At 59.4% G+C, this 17900-nt stretch overlaps 1 protein-coding gene across 1 annotated transcript in view; it reads left to right on the top strand.

The window, feature by feature from the left end:
• The window catches only part of COL11A2 (collagen type XI alpha 2 chain), a 77350-nt gene that overhangs the window by 26195 nt on the left and 33255 nt on the right, over positions 1 to 17900 (top strand). Inside the window, exons 11-34 of the mRNA XM_084648126.1 lie at positions 847 to 888; positions 1004 to 1066; positions 1537 to 1611; positions 3148 to 3234; positions 4276 to 4332; positions 4726 to 4779; positions 5530 to 5583; positions 5679 to 5732; positions 6430 to 6483; positions 7303 to 7356; positions 7723 to 7767; positions 10242 to 10295; positions 10385 to 10429; positions 10748 to 10801; positions 11014 to 11058; positions 11187 to 11240; positions 12704 to 12748; positions 13062 to 13115; positions 13516 to 13560; positions 15036 to 15089; positions 15177 to 15284; positions 15564 to 15617; positions 15707 to 15760; positions 17368 to 17412. Coding sequence (XP_084504252.1) covers positions 847 to 888; positions 1004 to 1066; positions 1537 to 1611; positions 3148 to 3234; positions 4276 to 4332; positions 4726 to 4779; positions 5530 to 5583; positions 5679 to 5732; positions 6430 to 6483; positions 7303 to 7356; positions 7723 to 7767; positions 10242 to 10295; positions 10385 to 10429; positions 10748 to 10801; positions 11014 to 11058; positions 11187 to 11240; positions 12704 to 12748; positions 13062 to 13115; positions 13516 to 13560; positions 15036 to 15089; positions 15177 to 15284; positions 15564 to 15617; positions 15707 to 15760; positions 17368 to 17412 — 1350 coding nt within the window. The remainder of the gene's footprint in view (positions 1 to 846; positions 889 to 1003; positions 1067 to 1536; positions 1612 to 3147; positions 3235 to 4275; positions 4333 to 4725; positions 4780 to 5529; positions 5584 to 5678; positions 5733 to 6429; positions 6484 to 7302; positions 7357 to 7722; positions 7768 to 10241; positions 10296 to 10384; positions 10430 to 10747; positions 10802 to 11013; positions 11059 to 11186; positions 11241 to 12703; positions 12749 to 13061; positions 13116 to 13515; positions 13561 to 15035; positions 15090 to 15176; positions 15285 to 15563; positions 15618 to 15706; positions 15761 to 17367; positions 17413 to 17900) is intronic.

The raw sequence follows: 17900 nt of genomic DNA, 5'->3' as shown, positions 1-17900 counted from the left end.
CCCCCCCCCAACTCCTCCTGTCCTGTCTCAGCCCCTGCCGTATTCAGGGATCAGCACGCCCTGAATGCCCCGTCACAGGTCATCTGGGCCTGGAGCCCCCCCGGGGTTGTGTGTCTGTGCGATGGACGTAGTGATCTATCGTGTGATGATAGGCACAGACGAGTGTATGTGTGCAGGGGGGCAGGGTGCGCACGGCAGGATGGGACATGTGTGCGTGACCCCGCACACCTGTGTGAACAAGCATATATGTATTGTCACACTTCCAGGGGGAAGAATCATGTGTGTGCACATATGTTGCATGTGCCCCTGAGTGTGTGCATGAGTTTGCACAGGCCTCTGCCTGCAGATTCACCTTTGTACCTGTCTGTCGGTGCTTGCACAATTGTGTATGCGTGTGCAAATGTGTATTTGTGAGTGCCTGTGAGTGCACATCTAGTTTGCGTGTAGGTGTTAGTTCCCATGTGTGTGCATCTGTTACGCACCACGGCGTGTGTGTCTGTGTGTATTTGCACACTCTGGTGCATGCATGCCACTGTATTTGCATGTTTGTGTTAGTAGATGTCTATGTGCGTGGGAGGGTGCCCAGTCGTGTGTGCACAGCCAGTGGCCGTCTCTCCTGATGGGGGGAGTGGGCGAGGGGTGTGGATGAGCCGGGAGACCTTCCCCCTTTTCAAACTCACCTGGGCAGTCCCCAGTCTCTCTAGGATGCCTCCTGGCCAGGGGCTGTGTCTGTCCAAGGCCTCCTCAGGTGGGGGCTTTATCGCTCCCCACCCCGGGCCCACTCTGCCCTTGCCCCACCTGGGCCTGTCGGTGGCGTAACCCTGCTCTCTGCCTCTTGTTCTGCAGGGAATGCTGGTGGAGGGCCCCCCCGGCCCTGAGGGACCTGCGGTAAGAGCCTGTCTGTTTGTCCGTCCGGGGAGTTCTGGGGGATGCTCTGGGGCCGGGGGCAGATCCCCCTGCTGGTGCATTAACCTCACTGTGTGTCTCTCATGTGTTTCCTCAGGGCATATCAGGGCCGCCGGGCACACAGGGCCCTCCGGGCCCCCCAGGAGATCCTGGTGAGAGGGTGAGTGCGAGCTGGAACCTGGCCCCACGGCAGGGGTTGGGGGTCCAGCACCAGCTCTTGGGGAGACCACGGCCCCCCTTCCAAGGGAGGAGTGAACGTGAGTTTGCATGGTGAGGTGCGAATGTGTGCTGGGGTGGGATGTCATTGTGCCCCCTTGGCTGGGGAAGGCGCCGGGCGTGTGAGTACCTGGGAGTGTGCAAGCATTAGCGTGTGGGATTGTGCATGCGTGTGCATACACAGCGCCGATGGCCTGGGGTGTTTGGAGGCAGGCCAGAGATCCCGGCAAGGCCAGTGTGTGTCAGGGTGTTGGGAGAATATGAGGCTGGCACTGTGTGTGGGGAAGATGGGTGCAGCGCTGGAGGGGCTGTGGTTGCTGAGACGTGCAGGGGCAGCAGCAGCACTGTCTGAGGGGAAGATCGCAGGCCCCGTCCCCGTGCAATAACCTCCCGCTCTGCGTCTCCCTCCAACAGGGTCCTCCTGGCCGTTCAGGTCTCCCTGGCTCGGATGGGATGCCTGGACCCCCTGGCACGTCCCTCATGCTCCCGGTGAGTGAGGAGGTGTTTGATGGGTTAATGATGGGGCTGCTGCAGTCTGGAATGGAATGGGCTAACACAGGCTGACTAGGGTCTAGAACAGCAGGGGAAGGTGCTGATAGGGTGACCTAGACCTGGGGTGGCTCTGTGGGCTCTAGAATAAAACTAGACGAAATACTTGTGGGAGCTGGAACAAGGAAGTATATGGAAGGTGGGGGCTCTGAGGTCTAGAATAAGATCAGGAGAACTAATTTGTGTGATCTAGAACCAGAAAGGATAATGTGGGTTTGTGGGTCTTGAATAAATCAAGGAAGACTCTCACTGTGTTACCTAGAACTAGGGACAATATGATGTGTCTGTGGAAATCTAGGGCAGGCATGGGGCTCAGATAGCAGTATCCAGAACTGGTAGATGATAAAATGGGTCTATGGGGCTCAAGAACTCAGATACCTAATACTGTAGCCTATACAGTGGGCTTGCGGGGTCTAGAGTAAAACAAGAGGAACTCTGATAGCATGGCCTAGAACCAGAGAGGATAGATGGACCTGTAGGAATCTAAAAGGGATGAGAGAACAGAGATGGTAGAACTGGGGAGGATACAGTGGGTCAGCTGAAGTCTAAACCAAAAAGGGGAACTCTAGTACTGTGATCTAGAACTGAAGATTTTAGAGTGGATCTGTGAGCATCTAAGATATGGGAAAGAGGAGGCTGATTCTCTTAGCTAGTCCTGGTTAGTATGTAGTGGGGCTATTTGAATGTAGAACCCAGAGAGTAACTCCTAAAACAGAGGCATCTTAGAGTATAAATCTCTAACAGACAAGATGGATTCTACAAATATTACCTAAAACCAGAAAAGATGTCTAGGTCTAGATTAGAAGAAAAACCTGTGATCTAGAACTGGAGATTGCACAGTGGATGGGCCTGTGTGGAATCTAGAACAGGACAGGGAGACTCTGGTGCTGTTCTCTGGAAATGTAGATAATATAATAGGGATATGGGAATTTAGGATAGAAGGGAGAGCTCTCGTAGCGTGATCTAGAACTGGAGAGCACAGTGAGTTAAGAACAGAAAGGCTAGTGTTAATAGCATTATCTAGAACCAAAGATGATGCAGGGAGTCTAGAATAGAAGGGTGAACCCTGATAGCATTACCTGAAACTAGCAAGCCTACACGGTGCGCTTATCTGTGTATGGAACAGAAATGGGCACTCTGGTAGTATTACCTAGAATCGTAGAGCATGCAGTGGATATGTGTGAGTCTAGACGAGAAGGGAGAGTACCAGGAATGCAGCCTGGAATTGGATAGGTTGCAGCAAATCTCTGGGAAAATACAACAGGCCAGGGGAGCTCTGGCAATGTGATCTGCTTCCCCCCCTCCCTCGCCCCCCGGCATCGTGACGTGTGAAGGACAGAGCAGGCCTTGGGCTCTGGAGCTCAAGGGAGGGCTCCGGGTATGTCTCCCAGGAGCCCAGTTCTGGGAGGGCAGTGTGAGTTCAGGGATGGCGGCAGTGTGATTTTCACACCTGAAGGTTTGTCTTTCCTCCCCCAGTTTCGGTTTGGGAGCAGCGGTGGAGACAAGGGGCCCGCGGTGTCCGCACAAGAGGCACAAGCGCAGGCCATTTTACAGCAAGCCCGGGTAAGTCTAAAGTGGAGACAGGGCAGGGAGAGTTGGGCCGGGTCAGGGTAGGAAAAGATCCTGCCTTATCTCCTACCCTGGAGCCCTGATAAATTTGGTAATCGAGAACCCAGATACCAAATGGGTATCTGGGTTCTTGATTACCCAGAACCTCAGTGGGTTCTCGATCCCAGAACCTTAGTGGGATCACAATTTATTATCTTTCTAGAACCATGTTAAGGATCACTCTTTTATTGCTCTTTAAGATTCCATACCACATAGTGGTCAGTGCCCTTCCAGAGCTTCCCCAAGGTCACAATTTACTGCCACTCTAGAACTGCAGGATAATGGTTTGTCACCTTTCTAGAATCTCAGCAGATCCCTGTTCGTTGCCCTTCTAGATTCATTTATAACGTTATGGTTAAGTAGCTCTTCAACAACATCCCTGCCCTTCTAGAACCCAGACGAGATTACAATCAACTGCTCTCCTGGAACCATGGGGGTTACAGTCTGTGCCCACCTAGAACCCTTGCAAGTGTAACAAAACATTTTACTGCATTTCTAGAACCCCAAGACTATCATGGATCATTGCCTTAAGACTGTGATTTGATTGATCTTCCCTTCAAACCTTATTAACCCTCCTGAGTGCTGATCAAATCACAATTTCTCCTTTTCTAGAACTCCAATGAGGCCCCACCTTGTCACCCCTCTAGAACCCCCATCAAACATGCTAGGACCATGCTTGTCCCCTTCTAGAACCCTGCTGACATCACAATGTGCTTTTTCCTAAAACCCCAGTAAGTCTGTAGCTTCTCTTCTAGAACATGAGTGTCACTGTTTTCCCTCCAGTCTATAGATGCTGATAAATTCATGTTTTATTCCCCTCTTAGATCCCCAACTGGGACCCTGTTCTTACCCCCCAAGTCCCAATAATTCTCTGGATCCCCATGTTTCCGGCTCAGCCCTGTTCTAGTCCCACCCCTTATTCCCTGCTTTGTTCTGTGTTTGGCGGGGATCCTGGCTTGCTGCAGTCTAATTCTCCTTCTCCTCTCTCCCCCCTAGATGGCCCTGCGTGGCCCCCCGGGACCCATGGGATACACTGGCCGGCCTGGGCCCCTGGTAGGTACCTGCTCTGGGCCGGGGTTGGGAGGAGGCATCGCTTGATGGCTGGTGCTCTGGGGATGTGGGGGCGGGTGTCAGGGCTTAGGGGGAACGTGTTGGCTTGTCCCTGGGGTTTGGGACACAGAGTGCTGGAGTCACTAGGGCTTCATGTCCTTGTGTTCCCCGTGCTCTGGGCATGTGGGGCTGTGGTCACTGGAGTTTCACATCCCCGGGTTCTGTGGGTCCCAGCGCCCCGGGATGTGGGGCAGGGAGTGGGGCTGGTGTCACTGGAATTTCACGTCCCCGGGTTCTGTGGGTCCCAGCGCCCTGGGGAGATTGTGGGGAGGGTTGTGGCCCTGAGCCCACGTGCTGCCCCCAGGTAACCCCCTCTGCTCTGCTGTCTCATTCCAGGGGCAGCCAGGGGGCCCCGGGCTGAAGGGGGAAGCCGGAGACTTCGGACCCCAGGTAACAGGCTTGGCCTTGGCAGGAGATCGGGGGGTTGGAGCCCAGCACGACCCCGACTCTGACCCCTGGCTCCTGCCCTGACCTCTTGCTCCGACCCATGGACATGACCCCTGTCACTGACCTCTGACCTCAGCCACTGACCTCTGACCCCTTCACTCTGACCCCAGTCCCTGACCTCTGACCCCAGTCCCTGACCCCTTCACCATGACCCCTGACCCCTTCACCATGACCTCTCTCCCCAGCCCATGACCCTGGTCTCTGACCCTTACTCCCAATCATTGGCCCCTGACCAGCGTGAATGACCCGTGACCCCAACCTCTGTTCTGTGACCCTAACTCACGATCAGTGGCCCCTGACCTTGACGTCTAACCCCTAACGCTAGCAAGCGACCTCTGACCCCTGGTTCCGATGCTGGATTTCTTCTGGGCTGTTTGGATCCCAGGCTCCTGTGACTTATAACCCTGACCCAGAGCCGGGGTCGCTGCCGCCCGCCCCTCTGTTTACCCTTTGTTACCACTCTCTGTCACCCCACCCCTCATTAACCCCTCAGACACTGGGGAAGAACCCCCCTGTCTGACCCCAGGAGCCCCGTCCCACCCTGGAGCCTAACCCTGATCTGAGCCCCCAGACTCCCGCATTAGCCCCTCGGCCCTGGAGAGCTCCCACCCCCGTATCTCCCTCTTCTCCTCCCTGCCCAAGCGGCTTGTGCGGGAAGCTCTGCTCACCCTTTCCCTCCCTTTTTCTCTGTAGGGACCCCGCGGGCCGCAGGGCCTGTCTGGCCCCCCGGGGAAGCCTGGAAGGAGGGTAAGTGTGTGGATCCTGGTGGGGATACCCCAGGGTGGGGGCAGGTCTGTGCCCGGCGAGCCGCCTCTCATCCCGTCTCTGTCTCTCTCTGGCAGGGTCGTGCTGGAGCTGACGGCGCTCGGGGGATGCCCGGGGAGCCTGGTGTTAAGGTAACAGGGTCATGGCTTCCGTGGACAAGGCACTGGGTGTGAGCCTGCCCGGGGGACCAATCAGGGCCTGGCCTCCTTGGGCTGGTGATCCACTAGGTCCCAGCACTGTAGATCCACAGATGATCCAGTAGGTCACTGCTCTGGTGACCCACTGGGCTGTAGCAGTGTTGATCCAGTAGGTTGCGTTGCTGGTAATCCACTAGGTCACCACCCCTGGAAATCCACCAATAGTCCATGAGGTGAAGGCACTGAAGATCACTAGATCACCTGAGCTATTTATCCATGAATCCAGTGGTAATCCACTCTTCCAGCAACTCACTCATTCAGCATGATGATCCATTAGCGATCTAGTCATTTGCTGTGTGAGTGATCCACTCAGAGCATGCACGAATCTCCTGGTGATGCACTGTCCTGGTAACCCACCCATGCAGCGTGGTGATCCTCGTGCACCAGTGATCCACTCTAGCACGTTGGAGACCCACTAACTCAACCAGCGACCCTCCCATTCTGTGTGGGAACATCACTGCTTCAGAACAAGGATCCCGGGGGCCTGTGCGTGACAGGCCCACCCTTGTTCCCAGTGGGGAATTGCAGCCCACCTCCCGGGGATGGGGTGACCTGGGAGGGGGTCCTACGGGGGTGTCTCCCCAGCTGGGGTGTGCTGGCTCAGGGAGCTGTTCTGTGCTTCTCTCCGCAGGGCGACCGAGGCTTTGACGGGTTGCCGGGGCTGCCGGGGGACAAGGGGTACAGGGTGAGTCATGTTGGCCGGGGGCCTCGTGGTGCGGGGAGCAGGGGGGGCCCGGTCCTGGTACACTGTTGGGATCTCCCTGAGAGATGGGGCCGCCCCGCGGTCAGTTCTGGCCAGCCCATGTGTGTGTTACACAATTGAGCACCCCCCTCTGAGCATTGATACACACACAGACACACAACCGTACACCACACGGCCAGAGCCGCCGCCCTACCCGCACGCACACGCGTGTCTACACACACAGATATACGCACTCTAGTTCCCGCCGGGCTTGTTTCAGGGCAGACCAGCGGCCGGAGCAACGCAGGGGCAGCCGAGCCCTTCTGGCCTCAGAATCTACGCACAGTCTTACGCAACTTGTGCAACGCACACAGCCACGCGGAACGCTAGACACCTCCTGCACACACCCCCCCGCAGCCGTGTCACCACAAACACACCGCACCGTGCAGTAGACGCGCAGCCTCCCCAGCGCACTTGTGCAGCCAGGTGTGTGCAATCACACAGCCACATAGCTACAACCGCGCACACAACAACGCTCTCCTAACTGTGTGCACACACTCAGATACGCAACAATACACACAGCACATCTGCAATTGCGCACAACAACACAGCTGCACGCAGCTCACAGCCCAACACATACACATCCGGCACGTTTGCAATGCACCCCCACCCCCCTGCAATTACACAGTCACCCCCACGGCACATACAGCCGCGTCCCCATCACACACACGGCCACCCCCCAAGCACCTGCGCATCCCACGTACACAACCCCCATGGCTCCCCACCCGCCCGCCCAGCTGATCCAAGGCTTTGTCCCCGCAGGGTGAGACGGGTTCCCAGGGCATCCCAGGCCCCCCTGGTGAGGACGGACAGCGGGTGAGTGACAAAGCCCTGGCTGGGATGATTTAACTGGGAATTGGTCCTGCTTTGAGCAGGGGGTTGGACTAGATGACCTTCTGGGGTCCCTTCCAACCCTGATATTCTATGATTCTATGAGTAACTGCTCACTGGAGGGTTGGGGAGGGGGCGTGGGAGGGAGACTGAGGGGAGCTGGGGTGGCTCCCCGGGGAGGGAGATGTGGGAGAGCTGTGGGGAATATGGAGAAGGGGAATGGGGTGATGGAGGGGGCTGGAGGTGGGGGGAGCAGAGGGATCTGGAAACGGGGAGCAGGGATGGCTGTGGGGGAGCTGAGCTTGCTCCCCTCCCCGTTCTCTGCCTCACCCCCTTTTTCTCTTCCCCCAGGGAGACGATGGAGAGGTCGGCCCCAGAGGGCTCCCTGGAGAACCGGTACGTCCCCTCCCTGCCAGGCAGGCAGCAGGAGCTTGTGCCAGTGCGAGAGGGGGCAGCTCCCCAGGGTGGTGCAGAGGGATAATCAGGGCCCCATTTACCCTGTTCTCCCCACCCACCCCCCGCCAGGGATTTACTCCCCCTACACTCCATGGAATTGGGCCCCACAATCCTCCCTGTTCTGGCCCTGTCTGAATCCACTGCTCTGAGGGCAGGCAACTGCCCCAGCAGAGCCTTGATTCTCAGCCCCTTGGCTCTCAGCTCTGTGTTGTTAACCCAGGGGTGAGCAAACTTTGTGGCCTGAGGGCCATATCTGGATATGGAAATTGTATGGCAGGCCATGAATGCTCATGAAAATGGGGCTTGGGGTGCAGGAGGGGGTGAGGGCTCTGGGGTGGGGCCAGGGATGAGGGGTTTGGGGTGCAGAAGGGGGCTCCAGGCTGGGACCAAGGGGTTCGGAGGGCGGGAGGGGGATCAGGGCTGGGGCAGGGGGTTGGGGCACGGAAGGAGGTCAGGGGTGCAGGCTCTGGGGGTGCAGCTCCCGGAAGCAGTGGCATGTCCCCGCTCCGGGTCCTTTGCGGAGGCGTGGCACCGGCCGTGTGGCTCTGCGTGCTGCTCTGTCCGCAGACGCCACCCCTGCAGCGTCCACTGGCTGCGGTTCCCGGCCAATGGGAGCTGCGGGGGCAACGCTTGGGGCGGGGGCAGCCTGAGGCACCCCCTGGCTGCCCCTACATGCAGGAGCCGGAGGGGGGCATGCCGCTGCTTCCGGGAGCCACGCAGAGCCATGGCACGCGCAGAGAGGGGCAAGCCCCCGACCCCGCTCCCCGACGGGAGCTCGAGGGCCGGATTAAAAGGTCTGACGGGCTGGACACGGCCCGCGGGCCATAGTTTGCCCACCCCTGTGCTAACCCCTCTCCATAAAATCACCATTAACCATTCAACCTACTGATGGCAAAATCAAAGCTCAACGTTAACTGCTTCACCCCCCTCACTTCAGCAGAAACAAGCCAGTTAATGGTTTATCCCCAAACCTCCATCTGCTCCCACTTATGTCCAAACTGCCCCCTCTCCTGTGCCCCCGGCTCCCGGTATTGCTCCCGGTATTGCCGGGACTGGACTCCTTGGTGCCTCAGGAGCTGGCAGTGTGGAGGGGAGGAGTTTGAAATTGGCAGGATATAGCCAAGGGTTGGCACGGCGTGGAAGGGATCCAGTTGGGGCCCTAGACTCAATTTGAAAATCCCAGCCTGGGTCCCTGAAGACACCGTGAGGGGTGAGCTGAAAACTGGGGGTGCTAAGGCCCTGCTGTTGGGGAGCCATGGGATGGGACTGCAGCCAGCTTTCGACAGGGGAGCGCCGACTAGTGCAGGGAACACTCTGACAGATCAGTTTGGAAAATGGGACCCAGGCAGGGATCGGGGCTGGCACTAGGATTGGGCTAGGTGTTGGTATTGGGGCTGGCATTGGCGTGAGGGCTGAGATTGGTGTTGGAGTTGGTCCTAGGGTTGGGGTTAGGGTTGGCGTTAGGCTTAGAGTGGGAGTTGACAGTGGGGTGGGCTTGGCGTTGGAGTTGGCGTTAGGGTTGTGGTCGGCAATAGGGTTGGGGTGGACGTTGGAGTTGCGGTTGCGGTTGGGGTTGGCGTTGGTGTTAGGGCAGGGTTGGGGTTTGTTTTCTCTTTTCTCCTGTCCCTTCCCCGCTCTTGCGGCTCTGTTACATTTACAGATTTGACGCTGTTTGGAAAAGCTACAGCCTGGGGTGGGGGGAGGATGAGAACCCACCAAAATCCTCTCTCCTGGGGTATTTGGTAGTAAAACCCAGGACAAATGCAAGTGTCTGGACTCTCTGAAGTTTATCGAGAGCCTGAGTGGTGTGAACATTCCCACATGGTGCCCGTATCCCCGTCACCCAGAACGCTCTTCCCCGAGAGCAGTTCCCTTTTGGGCAAGCCTCCGGAAGCTGTTTGGGGGTTAGCCCTTGCTACCCGCGGGGTGGATGGATGAGCTGTCTGGGGCCGGGCGTCGGGGACAGAGCAACACCAGCTGAGGAACTGGCCTGTGGGGTCCCTCTGTGCCTGCCCCTGGCAGACTCCACAAGGGCCCAGCGTCTCCTAATACGGGCGCCCGCGGCGTCTCGTTGCAGTGAAACTGAGGGGTCTTAGCGCCGTGTCCCAGGATGCTCTGGGGTTTCACCCCAGCACATGGCCCAGGCCACAGGGTCTGGGATCGGAGCAGGAGCAGGGTCTGCACCACGGAGCAGCGTCCTCATGGGGTCCTCAGCCCAGGGCTTATGTGTTGCTTGCTCAGTGTGGTGCCGGGAGCGTGGGCTGGTTCAGGGTGTGCATGTCTGGGTGCACGTGTGCTGCTGTTTGCTGGGCTGGGGGGGGCAATTGCTGGCTCCCCCCGCAGCCCTGGTGGGGGACCCAGGCCCAGCTTAGTCCCTACAGCCTCACTAACTCGGGTCTCTCCCCTCCCTGCAGGGACCCAGAGGTTTGCTTGGACCCAAAGGCCCACCAGGGATCCCCGGGCCTCTGGTAAGTGCCACACATGGCATCTCAATTCCCCCAGCCCCCCATGACCCCCACCACATTAACCTCCATCTGTCTGTCTGTCTCCTCTGCAGGGCGTGCGTGGCATAGATGGTCCCATCGGGCCCAAAGGGAACCTGGTGAGTCGGCACGGCTGTCTGTCTGTCTGTCTGTCTGCGCTGCCAGGTCCTGCTATGGACTGGGTTGGCCCACCCAGGGACGCCAGTGCTGTGAGCTTCCCCTACAGCAGTGCCCCAAGTCAGGGACTCCAGTGCTGCGAGCTTCTCCTACAGCAGTGCCCTAAATGGGGTCTCTGGTGCTGCAAGCTTCCCCTATAGCAGTGCCCCCATCTAGTGATCCCAGTGTTGTGAACTTCCCCTACAGCAGTGCCCTCTCTCCCTTCTGTATAACATGCAGGTCGTTCTGGTTCTAACTGCAGTTGTGTCTGACTGTTACAGGGGCCGCAAGGCGAGCCAGGCCCCCCAGGTCAGCAGGGAACTCCAGGCACCCAGGTAAGGAATACCCTTGCCCTGAAACAGCCCAGCTCTGGGGACTCGGGGTCCAGTGGGGCTGGGAGTCAGGACTCCTGGGTTGCGTCCCCGCTCTGGGTGGGGAGTGGGGTCCAGTGGATTAGAGCAGGGGGAGCTGGGAGCGACTCCTGGAGTCTCTCCCTGGCTCTGGGTGGGGAGTGGGGGCTGGATCTGACTATGTGTCTCTCTTTCAGGGATTGCCCGGCCCACAAGGTGCTATGGGGCCCCCCGGAGAGAAGGTGAGTGCCCCAAACCTCCCTTGCTCCCCTGGTGTTGTGTAGCCCCCACCCCCGTACCAGCCTGGCTCACACACTGAGGGTCTCTGCTCTGCCAGCTCTTAGCTCTGCTTTTCTCCCTCTCTCTGCAGGGCCCCAGAGGCAAACCTGGCCTCCCCGGCATGCCGGGGTCCGATGGGCCTCCCGTGAGTAACCTGCTCACCCCAGCTCCTCCTCTCCTTCCTTCTACCCTCTCCTCCTAGCACCCTGGCCCCCAGACTCCCCCAGCCCCAGAATGGCAATACGGCGGCCATATTTAACAGGAAGTGAGCCCATACTATTGGCATCCTGCACGGCATGGCTCCCTCCTGCCCCTGGGGCGAAAGCCCGGCAGCCATGTTTTACAGGAAGTGGGCCAGTGCCATTTCCTCTTGACGTCTGGCCTGACCTTGGCATGGGTGCAAGGGTGGGGCAGCCATGCTTAACAGGAAGTCAGCTCATATATTTCCTGTAGAGGCCCCTGTCACGGAGTCCCCGGGCGATGCTCTGGAACTGCTCCCCATGAAGCCAGTCAGGACTCTGGGGCAGTCGCCTTCCTGTGAGCAGCCTGTCTGCAGGACACACAGCTCACCCGGCTTCCACCTTCCTGGGTCTGACCTCGGAGCATTCAGCCTCCTCTGCCCCTCTGTGCGCTTCCCACAGCGAGTCCGCCCAGGCGGGGTCCTGGGGAAGCCAGAGGGTCCTGCCCCCCAACTCCGCAGTCAGACGGGACTCTCAACCAGCCAGTAACACAGAAGGTTTATTAGAGGACAGGAACATGGTCTAACACAGAGCTTGTAGGTGCAGAGAACAGGACCCCTCAGCTGGGTCCATTTTGGGGGGCAGTGAGCCAGACAACCCCGTCTGCCCTTCACTCCATGTCCCAGCCAGCCCCAAACTGAAACTCCCTCCAGCCCCTCCTCCTCTGGGCTTTGTCCCCTTCCCGGGACAGGAGGGCACCTGTTCTCTCTGTTCCCCAACCCTTTAGCTCTCACCTTGCAGGGGGGAAGGGCCCAGGCCATCAGTTGCCAGGAAACAGGGTGTCGGCCATTCTCTGTGTCCAGACCCCTGCACACACCTGCCCTCTAGGGCTCTGCAACGATCGTACACCCTTATCCCACCCCCTAGATACTTAAGAACTGCCTAGGGAAACTGAGGCACCCCCACGCTATTCAGAGGAAACATTAAGAACAGTCCCATTTCGTCACAGCCCCCTCATCACAGAGATGCTCTTGAGCAGTGCCCCCTCCCCGCTTTGGGGCAATGACTGGTGGCCATGTTTAACAGGAAGTGAGCCCGTACCACTCACTGTTGGCCCCCCACTCGCACCCCCGCTCATGGGGTGAGGTCCTGGTGGCCATGTTTAACAGGAAGTGAGCCCGTACCACTGAGCAGGCCAGGTGTCCCCCAACACTTGGTTAAAGAAGTTCAGGTCAGAGCTGGGCAGACGAGGGCTATTCCTGCCCCACAGGCAGGGGGCAGTGCCCTTTCCGCAGGAGCGGGGGGTGGGATGTTGGGGTAGCTCCCTAGGCAGGGGGACAGAGCAATGCCCAGGGGTTAAGTGCTGTGATGCTGGTGTTAATGATTCATCCCTCTCTGTCTTTTCCCTTTCCCATTCCCTCCCTCTCAGGGGCATCCGGGGAAGGAAGGTCCGCCGGGAACCAAAGGTAACCAGGTAAGGGGATAACGTCCGCTCCTGCCCCTTCCCGTCGTCCCCCCCGACCCCAATATCCCCATCTCCCTCAGACACTGGGGTTGAGCCCCCCCCCCGCCCCCAGTCCTAGCCCTTTCAGATTTCGGAGGCCAAGTCACAACCCCCCAGGTGCTAGGGGTGAGGTGCTAAGACCCTGTCCCCCAAGATGCAGGGGTCAGAGCCCCCAGGTTGGTGGGGTGACATTTCTCCCATCCCTGATTCTAAGCCCCCCTAGTAGGGAGCAGGGACCCCAGCGACTCTCCCCTGTGATTGGTCTGATTTCTCTCCATTGCAGGGTCCGTCTGGTCCCCAAGGTCCAATTGGCTACCCAGGCCCACGTGGTGTGAAGGTAAGGGGCTGATTGGTCCCAGGACTTGGCGTGACTCTCTGGGACTGGGATATTACCCACAATTCTTAGCAAGGATGGGTGCAGCCAGGAGGTCCCTGCCCCTCAAGGGGAGAAGAGGATTCTGGCTAGAGTGGAAAACAAGACAAGAGGATTGTAGCCAGTGGGAGCCAGGACTCCTGGGTTCTATCCCAGCTCTGGGAGGGGATTGGGGTCTAGTGGGTTAGACCGGGGGGCTGGGGGCCAGGACTCCTGGGTTCTGTCCCCACCTCGGGGAGGGGAGTGGGGTCCAGTGGGTTAGAGTGGGGGGGCTGGGAGCCAGGACTCCTGGGTTCTCTGCCTAGATCTGTGGCTGGTCTCTGTAGTGCAGCTCACCCTGTTGAACTCTCCCCGTCTCTCCCAGGGCGTGGATGGAATTCGGGGACTGAAGGGTCACAAGGGTGAGAAGGTGAGTTCTGCTTCCCTAACCCTCAACCGCAGGTCAGACATGATGCTGGCAGCACTGCACAGCACCCCCTAGTGCCTGGCTGGGGAAACCGCGCACAGCACCCCCTAGTGTCATATTGGGGGAATTGCACACAGAACCCCCTAATGCCAGGCAGGGGAATGATGCATGGCGCCCCCTAGTGCCTGGCTGGGGAACTGGTGCACGGCACCCCCTTGTGCCAGATTGCGGGAATTGCACACAGAACCCCCTAATGCCAGGCAGGGGAATGATGCATGGTGCCCCCTAGTGCCCAGCTGGGGAACTGGTGCACGGCGCCCCCTAGTACCAGGCTGGGGGAATGGCGCACGGCACCCCCTAGTGCCAGGCTTGGGGAATAGTGTACGGTGCCCCCTAGTGCCATGCTGGGGGAACGGTGGACAGCATCCCCTACTGCTAGACTGGGGGAATGGCGCACAGTGCCTCCTAGTGCCAGGCTGGGGGAATGGCACACAGCACTCCCAAGTGCCCAGCTGGGAAACTGGTGCACGGTGCCCCCTAGTGCCCGGCTGGGGGAATGGTGCACGGTGCCCCCTAGTGCCCGGCTGGGGGAATGGTGCACGGTGCCCCCTAGTGCCAGGCTGGGGGAATGGCACACAGCACTCCCTAGTGCCCAGCTGGGGAACTGGTGCACGGCACCCCCTAGTGCCAGGCTGGGGGAACAGTGCACAGCGCACCCTAGTGCTAAGCTGGGGGAACGGTGCACAGCGCACCCTAGTGCTAAGCTGGGGGAACGGTGCACAGTGCCCCCTAGTGCCAGGTGGGGTAATGGTGCATGGCGGCCCCTCGTGCCAGGCTGGGGGAATAGTGCACATCTCTCCCTAGCTGCGGATCCCTGACCAGGGGTCAGGAAGGGATTTCCCCCTCCCCAGTGTATTCTGTGTTTTTTGTTTTAACTCTCCTCCCTCTGCAGCGTCAGGGCCAGGCCCAGCTGGAGATGGGACCTGGGCAGGGAGGGCCGGGTGCTGAGGGGGCACCCAGCATTATCTCCCCCATGGGCGTGGCTGGCTGGTCCTTGCATTCATGTGCAGGGTACAGCTGATTGCCGTGGGTGGGGTTAGGCAGGAATTCACACCCCCCCACACCCCCCCCCGTATGGTCAGACTGGCAGTGACCTGGGGGGTTCACCTTCCCCTGCAGCCAGGGGTGGGTCACTGGCCAGGATTATCTGGGGGGGTGTCTCTCACTTAACCCTTTCCCTGCCATTGCAGAGTCTCAGGCCCTGGTGCCCCTCGGCCCCCCCATTCTCTGTAACAGTCCAGTCTCCCCGGGGCTGTGGCACTTTGGTCTTATCTCGTGTGCTGGGTTCGTGTGTGGGGGCAGGGTGGGGCTGGTGGCCTGTGACATACTGGAGATCGGACCGGCTGAGCTGCTGGTTCCTTCTGGCCTTACCTCTCTGGCTGTACGACTGTCACCGGTGTGTCTGTCTGTCTGTGCAGGGTGAGGATGGATTCCCTGGGTTCAAGGGCGACTTCGGGGTGAAAGGAGACAGGGTAAGTTTATGCCCGGAGCCCCTCGCTGCCCGCCTGCTCCTGGCGATGCCAGTCTCACCCACCCCTCTATTCTCTCTGCACCCACAGGGCGAGGTGGGTGTCCCAGGATCCAGAGGAGAGGATGGACCGGAAGGTCCCAAAGGCCGGACCGGACCCTCGGGCGACCCGGGTCCCCTTGGACTGGTGGGAGAGAAGGTGAGGAGTCTGGACAGCATGGGGCAGGACTGGGCAGTGCCGAGCATGAGGGAGCGGGCCCCTGCCCATGTGTCCTGTTCCCTGCCCCCTGAGCCAGCCAGTCCCTGCCCTGGGCCAGATGGGAGACAGCGCCCCCAAGTGGGGAAAGGCCATGTGTCCCATTCCCTGCCCCCCTGAACAGCCAGCCCCCCACCCTGGGGCTGGATCAGAGCCGGTGCCCCCAAGTGGGGAAAGGCCCCATGTCCCATCCCCCTAATCCCATCTCTCTCTCTCTTGCAGGGGAAGCTGGGCGTACCAGGTCTTCCCGGATACCCAGGACGGCAAGGCCCGAAGGTGAGTGCTGTGGATGGTGGGTCTACCCCCTCTTCCCCCCACTCTGCCCCCCAGCACTCCCCCTAACCCCATCTCTTCTCTCTCCACAGGGATCTCAGGGCTTCCCTGGATTCCCTGGCAGCAATGGTGAGAAGGGTGCTCGGGTGAGTAACCCTCCATCATGGCTCCGCGCACCCCCAGCATGGCTCCCCATCACTGCCCCCCGGTGGAGCTGGGTCCTTGTTTCCCTCTGCAGGAGGCATCCCCATGGGGGAAACTGTTGGGAGGATCTTGGGGGGGGTACAGGTTCTGCTGGGTGGGGCTGACACCCACCAGGGATGGATCAGAACTGGGACTTACTAGTGGGGCTGGGTGAATCACAGAATCATAGAATATCAGGGTTGGAAGGGACCTCAGGAGGTCATTTAGTCCAACCCCCTGCTCAAAGCAGGACCAATCCCCAATTTCTGCCCTGATCCCTAAGTGGCCCCCTCAAGGATTGAACTCACAACCCTGGGTTTAGCAGGCCAGTGCTCAAACCACTGAGCTAAGAGTGAGAGGCTGTTGGGGGGTGGGGGAGGGTCTTCCAGGGACGGGCTGGATGAGGGGGTGGTTCTAGGTGGGGGTGTCTGCAAATCCCTGGGTGGGGTGGGCTCCCCATGGGGGTTGGAGTTGGGGGTCCCTGTAGAGCTGCAAATAGGGTGTCCTATGGGTGGGGTCTCTGTAGATCCCTGGATTGGGGGATCCCTATGCAGGTTCTGTGGGGTTGAGGGCCCTGCAGAGCCATGGAGGGGGGGGTCTTTATGGGGGCTAAGAGGGGGGTTGGTTCTGGGTGGTGGGTTCCAGGGGTGGGTGTTAGGGATCCCTGCCAGGCCCAGGCTGGCTGAGGGGTTCCTGTGTGAGCTGGGTGGGGCATGGGGGGTCCCTGTGTGTTTTCTGTGGGTGGGTATATGTCACGGAGTCCCTGGGCAATGCTCTGGAACTGCTCCCTACAAAGCCAGGCAGGACTCTGGGGAAGACTCCTTTCTGTGAGCAGCCTGTCTGCAGGACACACAGCTCACACAGCTTCCCCCTTCCTGGGTCTGACCTCGGAGCATTCAGCCTCCTCTGCCCCTCCGTGTGCTTCCCACAGCCAGTCTGCCCAGGCAGGATCTTGGGGAAGCCAGAGGGTCCTGCCCCCCAACTCCGCAGTCAGACGGGACTCTCAGCCAGCCAGTAAAACAGAGGTTTATTAAACGACAGGAACATGGTCTAACACAGAGCTTGCAGGTGCAGAGAACAGGACCCCTCAGCTGGGTCCATTTTGGGGGGCAGTGAGCCAGACAACCACGTCTGCACTTCACTCCATGTCCCAGCCAGCCCCAAACTGAAACTCCCTCCAGCCCCTCCTCCTCTAGGCTTTGTCCCTTTCTCGGGCCAGGAGGTCACTGGATTCCTTTGTTCTCCAACCCTTTAGCTCTCACCTTGCAGGGGGGAAGGGCCCAGGCCATCAGTTGCCAGGAAACAGGGTGTCGGCCATTCCCTGTGTCCAGACCCCTGCACACACCTGCCCTCTAGGACTCTGAAACGATCATACACCCTTATCCCACCCCCTAGATATTTAAGAACTGCCTAGGGGAAACTGAGGCACCCCCACAATATTCAGAGGAAACATTAAGAGCAGTCCCGCTTCGTCACAGTATATTATGGATCCCTGAAGGGCCCTGGCTGACTGAGTTCTCCCATGGGTGCCCATGCCCTGTCTGTGTTTCACTGACTCTCTCTGTTGCAGGGTCTATCCGGGAAACCGGGGCCCCGGGGCGAGCGCGGCCCCTCGGTGAGTGTGGGGGGGAGGCAGGGGGGTTAGTGCAGCCAAGTGTCTGGGCTCCCCCCAACCATCCTCACTCCCCGCGATCCATCTCTTCACATCTGTCCATCCTTCCATCTGTGTTCTCCTTCCATCCAGCCCTCCGTCCTCCCATCCCTGCCCCAGGCCTCAGTCCCAATCCCCTTCCATCCGTCCCTTCTCATCTGTCTGTCCATCCTTCCCTCTGCTTTCTCCATCCGAAACCTCCATCCCCTCCTTCTCCCATCCACGTTTCTTCTGTCCATCTGTCCATCCGTGCCCAGTGCAGGCCTCCCCATCCCAGCCCCTGCCCCACACATGGATCCCCACCTCACCCAGTCCCCAGTGAGGTCATGCCCATGACCCCTGGAGCCAGCCACTCCCCCTGACATGGGGCTCACCCCCCAGCTTGACTCATACATGTTGTGTCCCCTCTGGGCTCCACCCTGCCGTGGCACAGGGCTTCAGGGCTGGGCCCC

The sequence above is a fragment of the Lepidochelys olivacea genome (assembly GCF_965140295.1).
Source record: "Lepidochelys olivacea isolate rLepOli2 genome assembly, chromosome: 14".
NCBI classification, from domain to species: Eukaryota; Metazoa; Chordata; order Testudines; family Cheloniidae; genus Lepidochelys; species Lepidochelys olivacea.
This window is presented reverse-complemented; position numbering and strand designations above follow the sequence as displayed.